Source organism: Pleurodeles waltl, chromosome 2_1 (assembly GCF_031143425.1).
Source record: "Pleurodeles waltl isolate 20211129_DDA chromosome 2_1, aPleWal1.hap1.20221129, whole genome shotgun sequence".
NCBI lineage: Eukaryota > Metazoa > Chordata > Amphibia > Caudata > Salamandridae > Pleurodeles > Pleurodeles waltl.
This window is the reverse complement of record NC_090438.1, coordinates 181,368,831-181,382,161: the sequence shown is the minus strand read 5'-3', so window position 1 is coordinate 181,382,161 and position 13,331 is coordinate 181,368,831. Positions and strand designations below refer to the sequence as shown.

General features: G+C 42.6%; 1 protein-coding gene across 1 annotated transcript in view; it reads right to left on the bottom strand.

Annotated features, from left to right (window-relative positions):
- The window catches only part of NKAP (NFKB activating protein), a 133,055-nt gene extending 119,984 nt beyond the window's left edge, over positions 1–13,071 (bottom strand). Inside the window, exons 1-2 of the mRNA XM_069212167.1 lie at positions 12,674–13,071; positions 1,129–1,209 (exon numbers count right to left, since the gene is read on the bottom strand). Of these exons, the coding sequence (XP_069068268.1) occupies positions 1,129–1,209; positions 12,674–12,975 (383 nt within the window). The 5' untranslated portion in view covers positions 12,976–13,071. The remainder of the gene's footprint in view (positions 1–1,128; positions 1,210–12,673) is intronic.
- Between the last annotated feature and the right edge of the window lie 260 nt (positions 13,072–13,331).

Here is a 13,331-nt window from a genome sequence, read left to right as displayed (position 1 = left end):
TCTCTCACATTGAATACTCACCCTACGCGCACACACACCTCAAATGCATTACATTTGAACTGGAGCCATGAGAGGACAAGAAAGCCAAAGGCCAGAAAATGACTGAGTTTTTACCTGCCTAAGTTCTGTGGACTCCTCCTACTCAATCACTTTTTCCACAAGTCCTTAAAGTTGTGCCCCATCGACACCCAAACATTTTGGACAAAGTTACTTCTATGTAAGTCAGGCCACAGCAGAACAGTCTCGACACAGCCTACAGATCCCAGTGTTCAATAAACTATACAAGAGGTGTATGTTAGTGGCGGTAGGCACTAGCACTATCTGCCCATCTTGCACACCGTGGACTACGCCATCCTCAATGAACGATTATTGAAAAAGGAAGTTAACAGTTCATCACTAAAATGGCTCAAAAATTCCTAATGAGCATGGAATGGGTGACGACCATGTCGCAGTTTAAGTCTATCCCTGTCATATGCACATTTGGGTCACCGAGGAACGAACGGACCTCCGATCACATTAAATACAGGCTTAAATGCCTAACTTTAAATACCACTCCTATGGTTAACATGCATAAAATGATAGTCTAAGAAGGGAGGCCACAGCCTTTGCAAACTGTTTGAAAGCAAAATACTAATTAATGGGTCGTAACTTGGTACAAGGAATACCCCCAAAAACTACAACCATGACAATATACTCGACAGGGCAACACAAATCTTCCTATGGAAATGACTGGTTTGGCAGGAGACACAATAAAAAAAACAGATAAAAGGAAGTGCAAATGATACAATACATTTTATACTCTGTCCACATGCATGAATTCAGTGGTTCACAAGAGGAAACAAAAATCTCAGAACAAGATTAGCAATTCAACTTCTGCAACATCACATAGTTGTAGGGGGATCAATATGAGTAACTCAAAGAAGTTAAGCTTGCAAGCTAAAGGCTTAACCATCAGTCCTTAATCAATGTTCAATGTTCTCATTTCTGTTTGGTCCCAATACCATTTATTACGTTATTAGCCCTAATCCCTTTGTAGATGTTCCTTGTTAAAAAAAAATGAATCTTAGAAACCAGAAAAGGTCTAATTAGGCAAAGGTGTGATTTGTAGAAAAAATATAAAGGTCTTACTCAGGATCAGGAACCTTTGGTGAAAGTCCCCAGACTTCAGGAGCTCCAAGTTCACCAATTCGCTCTCTCTCATGTAATCTCCTGTAACAAACAACACACAATTTAACAGTAATGCATATTACGAAATAATGTAAGAACCCACCCAACCTATTTTCACATACTTTCCATTTGTCATAAAAATGTATATATGGATTTAAAAATATTATTGCTTAGTGTCATGTTTGTACATCTGGGTTGGTAAAAAGAAATCCAAACAAGACAGGCAATAGGACTATAGCATCAATGATCACGTATTTATTTCAGACTACAATCTGGAGTGAGGGAAACAGTCCTACAACTGTGCGCCTAAAAGAGTAATTTAAAAACTCAGCTGGCTCATTGGTGCTGGCGTTCAATCATCTATTTTAATGGTAACTAGTGCTCTGGTGTCAAAAATATGTTCAGAGACTTGCTTGTGTAGCTTTATACATGGTGACCTACTAAATTACTGCTGTACCATGCTTACGATGTTTGTGGGAGGTGGACATGTTTAGTCTTTAAGTGGAATAACCTGAAACGTTGTTAACGCTACAAGTATGAAATATTGTTCTGTGTAGGAAGCTGGCTTTTTATGTGGTATGTGAATACCGTGTAAAGGGTCCAGGCGTTCCCCGGTGAGTGGACAGGGCTTGCTAAGCAATCCCAAACTGCTCTATTTAAGGTTAGTGTGGTCGAGCAGCCTCAGCCTTAAAACGGAGGAGTGCAAGACATCTACAAATACCCACTATCATCGATAAATGAAACACGACTCAAGGAGATCCACACCAATTTATAAAAATAGCAAGTATCCTTATATATGTTTAGACATCAGAGAAAAATTGTTCGGGTAAGTAAGTTTTTATATAGGAATGCTTTCATTTTATAAAGTGGACACAGTGCAATTTCTGAACTCTGCAATGTTATCCTATGGGAGAAAAAACAAGTTCTGCTAACAGGTACAAATAGAGAGACCTACAAGCCCAATCTCCAGGAGTTAAAGGTGAGTAGTGGGCAAGGTCCAGGGCAGCTCAAACAGTACACCCTTAGTGGTACAGAGGCGACAGGTTGCAGAGTGGCAAACAGCGTTGGGTGCCCAATGTGTTTCTATGGAGATTGGTCACTGCGAAAGGAGGCTGTATACTCTGGCCAGGCGGCCAGTTGGGCTGAATCAACAGCGGGGCTCAGGCCTCATGATGCTCAAGCACAGGTAGGCACCTTTAGTCCTCTTCTCCACAGCTCAGGGGCGACAGGTCTAGAGGTGACTTTAGGTGTCAGGTTTTCTTTACTGGAGCGGTCGGGGTGGAGGGGGGCGGCATGTAGAGGCAGCAGGCATCGTCGGGGAGTCCAGGAAAGATGAAGCCCCGATGGACTCGGACTCTGGAGGGCTGGGGAACCTTGTTGGCACTGGTGGTCCACTTCAACTCAAGTCGGAGACGGCAGGCGCAGTGGTGACTTCAGGTGTTCGGTTTTGGTGGTTCCAGAAGCTTCAGAGTCCCTTCTTTTCGAATTTGCCCGAGAGCAGGTCAGCTGTTCACGGGAGGTCTTGAGTCCTTTCAAAGGCAGGCAGTCCTACCGGGTTTCTGGAGTCACAGATGCAGGACAAGTCGACTTTGGTGTAGATTTCGACAAGGGATGCAGAAAGGACCGAGGGGTTTGTACCGGGTCAGCTGCTTCTTTTCTCCTCTTCTTCTGTTGCAGCTCTTCAGTGTCCTTGGTTTTCTTAGGTCGTCAGGATCTGCTTCTTTGGTGCCAAGGGCTCCCCTAAATACTGAATTTAGAGGCACTAGGGGAGTGCAGGGTAGAAGCCAATGGGCTGACCCCAGGGGTCACTATGCCCCCTATATGACCACTTCCTATGGAAGTGGGCATAACCCTGTCCCAGTATTTCTAGGTATGCCAACTCAACAATGGCTCCCTCTGAAAAATTGTGTCCACCTCGCAGTAACCCACTTTAGGGGTGGTGCTAGACTTGAGGTGGCACGCCTACCTGACTGGTTAATTTTCCCGCCTGTCCAGGTGCTAAATTGGCAATGGACAGGGGGTAGCTTTCTCTCCTGTGAGGAGAGCCAGATTTGATTTCAAAGGCGGCAGCTGGCTGAGACTTGCCACCGTAGGAAGGCTGACCAGCAGGACATCTTATGGGAGGGGCAGGCTTTTGTTCTGGGACTCCTGAGAGCAGAAGGCTCTCAATCTAGGGGGCCAGAACTGTGTCTTGGGTGGCAAGCTGGCCGAAAATGGTCAGTTAGCACACCAGAGGCTGGTAGGGTTTCAGGAGGCACCTCTAAGGTGCCCTCTGGATGTATGGATTGTTAAATCCAACACTGGCATCATCATGGGTTCACCAATAGGAGATGTTTGACACCAAACATCCCTATCTTCAGTGAAGTCATCATGTAGCTGGGGAACCCATAATGACCTGTGTCCAGCACATGCATTTAAAATGACTTCCCTGGTCACTTACATCTGAGCATTGACAAAGAAATAGTAGGGGCAAATCTGCTCGTGCACATTTGCCCCACATGTACTATAACGCACTCTGCCTTAGGGCTGTGAGGCCTGCTAGACGGGGGACTTACAGATATTGCATGCAGTGTTGGGGGACATTGAAACAGGTTTTGTGCCATGTGGTGTTTTCACTCCTGTTACCACGAAGACATGCAGCCTGCAATGGCAGCCTGTCATGTGCTCGGTGAGGGGTCCCTTAGGGTGGCACAATTCATGCTGCAGCCCTTAGGGACCCTCTTTAGCACCTCAGGCCCGCTGTACCACGGGAACCATTTACTAGGGACTTACAGAAGGTGCTAAAGGATTTGCTGATTGGGGAAACCATTATACAATTTAGGGAAAGAGGCCTGGCATTGTGGACCTGGATAGCAAGAACCCAGGTTAGCAGGAACCCAGTGCACTTTTAGTCAAAATAACATCAGATAACAGGCAGAAAGTAGAGGGGACCCATGTAAACAAAAAAAGCACTTTCCTACATACTGCTACATATGTGCATCATGGTGTCTTATCCCCACTTATATCGCCAACTGGAGGGGGCCAGGAAAGAGACCAAGATGATGAGAGGGGAACATCTTATAATTTATCTGCATGCCTACACAAGAGTATATAAAAAGTTGACAGTGCAAATCTGATGTATGAAATCCAGCCCATTATACCAATAGTATGAAGATTATAAGGAGCCAATGCCAGAGAACTGAGATAGCATGTGCTTTAAAATAAAATGATAACAGCAAAAGTGATAGCAAGTTGGATGCAATAATGCAAGTTACATTTAGACTAGAGGTTAGTTGCCACCACTGGACTAAATATAGTCTAGATCTCTGCAATATTTGCCAAGTAAAATGATACCCTAGAAGATCACTTTAAATACTTTAGCATATTTTACCCCAATCAAGTAATGGTATATAGAAGCAAAACATGCCTTGTGTGCAGAAGCACTATACGTCAAGTTAGCTGTACAATATTTTTTCTAGAGCAGACTATACTGTAGCGATAGATGATTATTTATTTAGCATGGTCTGACAATGGTTAATTTTAAGCATCTACACTGCTGCCATGAAACAGGAAAAAGTACCACATCATTTAAGCAAACTATTACATGCACCACTTCACGGAACAACGTTACAAGCAAGAACATCTCAAACAAAACCCATTCAGAAATGCTTGAAGAAGGTAGAATAAAAACAGTCCACTCTCTCCTGGGGGGCCACTCCTGTGTCCTATATCGGTCTCCTGGCCATAGTCATTGGGCTGAGGTATGGGAGCAAAATAATCCTATGACATTCATAGTTTAGCTCCTTCAGGGTTGCTGCCCTCAGAATTATTTCCTGTGGCATGGCCTCCAATGCTAACCAAGATTGGTCTGTATTTCTCTCCATCTTTGCTTGCGCATCCGGTCTGTAGTCTGGCAGTTCTATGAACTGCCTTGCCATCTCTCTACACATCATGTAGCTGTGGAGGAATGTCTCAAAAAGTGACCTCAGGTTTGACTCCTCTTACTCAGGTGACCATCCCTAAGAACTGCTTGAATTTTCATAATCTTCAAGGCAGCGGAAGACAGTAAAGGCACACTACTAGAACACAATGCTTAAATTAAAACAGAAAATACCAGGGCACTCCAAATGATAAGTCCAGAATATGCAAGAATCCAAAAGGTTTTAATTCCTTGTGTTGAAAAAAAGTAAGCACATCAATTTTCAAAGACAGCCAAGTAAGCACATCAATTTTGAGAGACAGCCAACACGTGTTTTGTCCAACCGGACTTTTTCAAGGCATATAGCTTGATGAGATACTGAGTCCAAAAGGATGTCTTCAATTGAAAGAAAATCGTAGGTACTGTATGATGTAATGGCTGTATAAGCCAAACATCCGAAGTGTTAAGAATTGCTCGCGGCAGGGCCCTGATAAGCCCAAACTTCTGTCCTTTCAACCGTCCCGAGAGGCAGGAAAAGCAATGCTTAGCGCCAAGTACATCTGAATGCACTGCATGAACTGTTCTATCTTGTCTAATCTACCTTCTGCAGAACTTACCTTTTTATTCACTCCCAAGCATTTTACCACCAGGCCAGCTTCTTTTCATATGTTGGACAAGATAGATCCTTTTTCCTTATCCTCTGGCTACTAATTCACTTTGGTGCCTCTTCCTCACATTAAAAAATGTTCTGCTATTAGCGTTCTTAGTATATGTGTGAGCCCACACTTCGGTGCTCAGGTGGTACCTCCTTTTGCATATTCCACATGGTAGTTCAAAACATCAGTGGCACCTCCCACCACATCACCCACCCACAGGAACTGGCTTCACCATGAAGTGTAAGCACCCCCAGACCATTTCACACTTCTAGACTACTACTGCAGGACTTTTAGTGCTCGGCCTTCCAAGGAATTGAAGTGATATGGTAGGTGCTCAGGGTATGAACCACACAACAGTCCAGCGAGTCCACATCCTCACTCCACTATAAGGAACGTCCTATTAGCTGCCACTGGTTTGGCAGAAAAGCATCCAACAGCCAAAGCATTTCTGCTCTGTGTATTTTCTAAATCCTTGGGGGATCTGAGCAATGATATGTCTTCAGATGGCCGGCATCATCTTGGAACGCTGGGACTGTGAAGATTACCACCAAATCTCAGTGTCCCACTCACTTTCGGGTCCTGCCACCATCCACTTCTCAACATGTCTGTTATAGAGGTTGAACACAAAGACACTTCTGAAGCGTTGTATACAGAATAACACCTAATAAAGGAGGAAAATCCACTTTAGTAATTTGTGATCAGATTCAAGCACCAAAAATAAGTGCACTGTTTGTTGAAATGTGCTTTAACTCCTTAACTGCTGCCCTCCCCCTCCCACCAAAGTGCTGAGCCCTTTTTTGGCTATTTGTAGGAAGCTCGCGCTCAGGGCTCCATAACTTTTCCTGCATATTGTATCCATGCTAAATTTGCCCCATTATTCTTTCCAACATCCTGGGCATTCTAACGGTAACCATGGTTTGTGGCTTGTCCTAAAGGGGTACCAAGACAATGGCCAAAATGTAGCTTAATTTTGAGTTTTTGGGGAAAAAGGGAAAAGAAGTGTCTGTTTTCCCTTCAAATTATATTAAAAAAAGGGTTGCTGTGTAAAAGTCACCATTTTCCCAGCTTTCAGGAACATGCAGCACTGAATGTAAAAACCTAATCTTTTACAACAGTTTTTGGCATTTTTCAAAGAGGTAGCACAGTTTTCCTATCTTTGGAGGCTTTCAACCTACTTCCAGTTTGTGATGGAAACCGGTCACAAACTCCTCTCGCCAGCATCCAAACAAGTATAAAAAGTCCATCTCATTAGCATGTTTGGACCAATAATGTTCCATAGCTTAAACAAGGTAGGTTGTATTACTGTAATGTCTTTATTGTTATTATTTTGTGTGCTTTAACACTCATGCCAGTAAGGGGCCTTAATATGTTATGTATTTACTTGTGCGGACTAGTTTGTTGTTTCCCTTTGGCAGTAGGTGGCAGTTCTGGAGCATGCTCAAATGACCTGGTGACCCTCTTGACTCATTTGTTTGTGCAAACTATGGTGACTTCATTGCTGTTTCCCTTTGTCAACAGGTGCAAGTTCTAGAACATGCTTGAGGGCACTGCCTCCTGAGACGGTATCGCCATATAAAGAGGTTGTGCCCTTTCGACTGTGCTTCCTATTCATGTTTGGTTTTGAAAGTAGCTAGCAGGTAGAGGAGCCAAACACCCAAGAGGTTTTGTCAATTTCAGAGAGCTGTTCCAGTCTTCCTACAGATCAAGGCTGCACATGTGTCCGGACACTGCGCTCTCTAACTACATCCTGTAAGTCCCCACTCACGCGAATTGGGAATAAACAGCACCAATGTAAGGTGGTAAATTTAAAGGCACATTTAGGTCTGCACTAGTGGTTGGTCAAGGGAGATCAACCATTCACAGCACGAGACACACATTGGGAACTAAAGCTCCTAGTTACCCCTCAATAGAGATTTGTCTTTGTATATATAGTCTTCTTTTGGGAATTCAAAATGAACCTTGAAAAGTAATATTATAGCTTTAGGTTCAGGAATATCAAAAACTTTTTTAAATCAAATTAACTTCTTATCTATCATTTTTAGAGATGCCTTAACTGACTATGGTTTGCGGTAGCATGACTTATGAGGTAGGACACCACAGATGTGGAATTCCTATCCCCACGCCGGGACATATTGTTTGGGGTCAAGGGCAACATGTTTTCATGTTTACTTTGTCCTTGGGACAAGTGGGTCCAACCCCCTGCAGTACAAACACTTTGGCTGCTAGTTTACAGAGAAGGGACTGTCTGTGGTTGAAGAAATATGTGTCCATAAGTTAATGGTGTTCGAAACTGTATTTATGGTTCATTATTGAAAAGCTTTTGTTATTAGGGTGAGCTCGGTAAATAAACTTTTTAAGGTTACACTGCACTACTTACTGTGGTTCCAGAAAAAAAAAAGTGTACACACATTTAAAAAGTTACAAAATTTGAGGCTAAGTATAATGCTCCCACAATGCTCTCTGATTAAATGCAAATGTTTTCAGAAGCTTGTAAGCAATAGTGTTGATTCTTTTTTTCAAAATAAAATGTTCAGAAAAAAATGCAAGTAGGAAAAAAAATGTTTTGCTACTATGAAATTAGGTGCCATTTCTTTGAAGCGTCATTTAGTAAAATGTGTTGTAGCAGGCTAGTATTTCCCAAAAAAAATATTCTTAATGGAAAATCAGTGTAACCATTTTCAACAAGATTACAGGAAGCATGAAAATAAACAAGCACTGGCAAAGCCAACCGATCCATTTGTTGTGAATCTCTTGGTTTCCTCAATGCATGCCTTGTTTTGACAGGACGTTTGTAACACTATTGTTGTGGGAGCTGCCAGACCATTTTAATGAACACTAACAAAAAGCAAAATGAAAAGTTTTTGGTCTCAAAAAGCACACATTGTCATCATTGGTGTAACAAAGGCCCCACAGCCCTGCAGTGTGGGGACCCCTCAAGGGGGCCCCCTCAACATAGCACCTGCCCTGAGTAAGTCTGGAGAGGGGAGCCCCTCCATGTTCTTTGCAAAGGGGACCCCTCCAGTATCGTTACGCCACTGATTGCCACAGTAGTTCCTTGCACTGAAAAAAACTACTTTGTGCCAATATGCTCCTTGCAGAACAGCAGATTGTGATCACTCACAGTAAAGCTAGCCAATAGATAGAGAAATAGAATTTTAATAAAAATAAAATGTCTTGGTTAACACCAGACCTAATTAGGGACCCAATTCTTTAAAAAGTCACAAAAAGGTACCCATGCTATATGTCTTTGAAATAACGGCTTTCATGAGTTTACAAGCACTTACAGGAGTAGACTATGAAAATCATACTCCTAGAAAATATCTGCATGTATATATTTGCTCATGCGAAAATCTATTGGGCATTTTCAAGTTCACGTTGACTCTAACCACTTTTTTCCTGATCCTGGAAGAACTTCTACTTCTGCATTAGTCAGGAGTAAACTTCCAACTTTTCTCAGTTCATAGGAAAGTTTAGAGAAGAGCTAGTGAACATCTTTAAAATATGCACGTTAGTAGGTTTGCAGACTCAAAGACATTCCAGCCCTTGAATTACTGCTTTCTCCAGCCCATGTACGTAGATCAGCGGAAAGGTAGCAACATAAGGAAATTGCTATAGTAGGGATTGAAACTGCAAGTATTCAATCTCTACAATAGAATTATTCTTAGCATGATAATAGAGTCTATTATCAGAGCTCTTACATAATGAGTGCTGCCATAATTTGTTGCCGCACTACTTGGCACCAAAGGGACAAGTAGATTTTTTTTACAGGACAAGTAGATTTAAGAAGCAACCTGTCCCATGGACAAGTAGATATTCTATTAAATTCCACACTTGAGGACAGCTGGGAACTGTAGGCTTTGCACAGCAATAAAGAGGCCTTCAAATTGGCTTCTCCCTCCCGCAATCAGTTTGACAAGGGGAATGTTGCAAAAAGGTGCACTTAATGCTGCACCATTTACCAAGGGTGATAAGGGCATCCAAGGCTTTGGTGCTAGTAGACATTTGAAGAATATCATAGATTGACAGACAGGTTTGTTGTAGGAGTAGACTTTTAAAAATCTCTATTGAAAGACGCTTTCAGAGGTGACTGCTGGTGGTGAGTAAGCTTTAAAAACACACATAATCCTCACTTTTGGTCCTGATATAGAATGTTAAGTTTTCTTAGCTATTGAAAAGAAAAGTTTTGATTTAATTAAGGACATAGAGGCGAGGATTATTTCCCCTAGGATCATTACTTTAGATGACCAACCCATCCTGTGTAAGCTTTGTGTACTAAGGACATTCATATTTTGTAATTAACTGGTGTGACAAAGACAATGTTCGATATACAACATTCTCTTAATGAAGTGGACATAATTTATTGAAAGAGAACAAGACTAGGATAACGACGTATTTTATCTCATTCATAGATGCAGAGAAAAAGAATCAGTAAGTGGAGGGCTGCAAAGAAGCTTCATGAGAAGACAGAGGCGGAGGAGGAAAAGCAGGAAATGTTGCTGGAATATGGCATATTATGCTTATATGATGTGTTTTTCTTACTTTTCCCTGTGTTTTGGTAAATATAGTTAATGGTATATTAGAGGAGTTAACATGGGCACAGCTGCTGACAAGTCAAGAAAAATAATGCATACTCCTCGTCTCTGTGTCCTTAGTAAAAATCTAAACTTTAGTTCTTAATAGCTAGTAAATTTTACATTGTATAATTAAGAGCACTCATCAAAATAGAAGACTCAACAGTGAGTCACTATGGACAATTAAACGCAACTTTAGAATTGCTAAAGCTATACTGCATACATTTAATTATTAAAAAAAAAAACTTGCCTCCCAGCTAGTTCAACAGACTCTGATAATGCGACGTGCTATATTTACTTGGACAAGCGGCATGCCTGGTCAGTCTATATTACAGTGAGAGTAAGAAAAATGTATTTGTCACCTCTACGCAGGTTTACAAAGAGAGTGGCATAAAGAGAGTGGCATGAAGCGAGCCAACAGATGTATGTGCGGCTGGCCTGACGATCTCGGACCACCTCCTCAATTATCCAAGGAAGTGAAAAACCTAGGAATCACCATGGATTCCAAGCTAACTATGAATGCCCAAGTAGACAAATTAGCACGCACAAGCTTCATCACCTTGAAGACTTTACGACGCATCTTCCCCCACCTCGGATTTCCACACAAGGTGCAAGCTACTATCTCGCTTGTACTATCCAAACTGGATTATGCCAATAGCCTCTACCATGGATCATCTCTATCTGTTATGAAAAAACTACAACGTATCCAGAATTCCGCAGCCAGGCTACTACTACATATAAAGCCGCAAGCCCACATCTCCCCTGCCTTGAGAGCACTACACTTGTTACCCGTTGCCAGACGATGCACTTTCAAGCTGCTTTGTATCACCCACAAAGCTATACATGGACCAGGACCGCTTTTTATCAGAAAGAAAATTACCAAATACATCCAACAAAGAACCCTCCACTCAAGACTGGCACCCTGCCTTAGAACACCACCATACAAGAAAAAGACTATAGGTGGTACATCCTTCTCCGTCCAAGCAGCCAAACTATGGAATTCATTACCCCCAACTATAGGAGCCACAGATAACTTTCTTGTCTTCAGAAAACTACTCAAGAGTTGGCTCTTTCCTTCATAACCACCTTTTTCAAACAACTATGAACTGCATATGTCTATGTGGATAAATATTTTTTCAGATTATTTGTATATATCTATTTATTTATAGTTTCTTTGGAAAATGTGTTGCTACTGTCATAACAATAAAATACACACACACTCTTTAAACCTGTCTGACTAAGTATTTTTTACCCATGATTCTAATTATGTATTGTATGTGCATATGTGTGTGTATTCATATATATGTGGGTGTGTGTGTATATATATATATATATATATATATACACACATGTGTGTATGTATATGTTGTGTCTGTGCTTGGCATGTTCGTGGATCATTGCATGGCTCCTGGTTTTTGGGTTGTTATACTAGATATCTATGAATTCCTGCTCTCATCTTATCACACTTATCTACTCATCACTCTTATATCATGTCTCTATCAAACTATTCTCCATTCTCACTCTGACTCATCCCTTCTACCACTTTCATCTCCTAAATATCTCTGCCTAAGCTCTTCCCTCCACCTCCACATCTAACTCACCAAACCTCACTCTACCTCTGTGACCTCCCACACAACCCTACTAAATTCTCCTGCATTCATCTCACCCTGCTACTATGCTCTCCCTACCCCTTCCACATACTCTTCCCCCTCCGCCCCCCTTTATTCATCCCAAGCCTTTGGGTTGAGTAAATGAAGGATATACTCCCAATTAACACTTCTGGATTTCTTTCCTCCTCCACCCCTCCATTACTCCAGTCAATCTAACTAACAAACTCTCATATCCGCGCCTCAAATTAACTCATAATAATACTAAAACTGTACTCATTATTAAACTATACTAATCCATCACTAATTCTTGTTGGGTTCTGGAGTAGCGTGCTACTCATCGAAAAGCGCTTTGACGCCCCGTCAGGGGTAGTAAGCGCTATATAAATACGATTACAATACAATACAATACAATACAATGTATGCTGCTATTTGGGAGGGTGCGTGTTAATGAAAAGAGGTTGACAACAGCCAAATGAAGATGATGCGTCTGACAGTTCTGAAGAGTGCCACTAGGGTAACACCAACTCCTCACTGTTATGGGTAGAAATCAAGTTCTGTGACAGAAGGGTCCTGTCAGATAGCAGTTTAACGAAATAGGTAAGACAAAGAGCCCACAACCTGCACCAGCTGTTAAAGTCCTGGAGTGTCGCGAAAACTGTCTAAAGCAGAAAGCTAAAAGGACTCCAGGACGCGACGGTGTTCCAGAACGAAACCATAAAAGTAAACTGAAAATGAAAAGGTAAAAGAATAAACGCAAATAATACTAGTTACCTTGCTATGAAAGCCTGGTGGCGTTGTCGCAGTACCTCCTCTTCATCTTTGTCGTAGTATTCTGCCCAGTGCCCGTGCTGGGGACGATCACTGCGGGCGGCTTTCAGCGGGGGCTGGGTCCTTGCTGCGCTCCTCTCCCTGGAGCGGGATCGCCGAGGCTTTTTAAACACATGCGGCTGGTGCGCCCCGACTCTTGTCGGTGGGCTGTGGGCGGCTCTACCATCGGAACTGCCGCTGCGGCGCCTCTTCCTGCTGCTGCCCCCGGCCGGGCTGGGGCTCCGGGATCGCTGCACCGGTGCCATGGCAGCGGCTGGTACCACCGAGGCCCTTCTCTCGCTGGACCCTCTGATGCGCGCTTCTGTGTTTACTATTTACAGGAAGTGAAACGCGGCTGAACTCATAGACACAAAGAAGGGACTCGAGGGCTGGGGCGCACCGCCGTCTAATTGTGTCATCACGACATTCTCGTTTGCACCCGCCCCACTCCAGACTGAAAAGAGACGGCCATCTTCAAATGTGCTCCTGTTTCTGCTGCTGAAGTAGAGATAGCACAATAAATATGGCTGCAAACTGTTTTCAAAGTGATAGGCAGCGGTCCAAATCATTAACAAGCATTTGCAATGCAATAGGTCTCTCATTTGTTTGAGTTAGAGCTGTT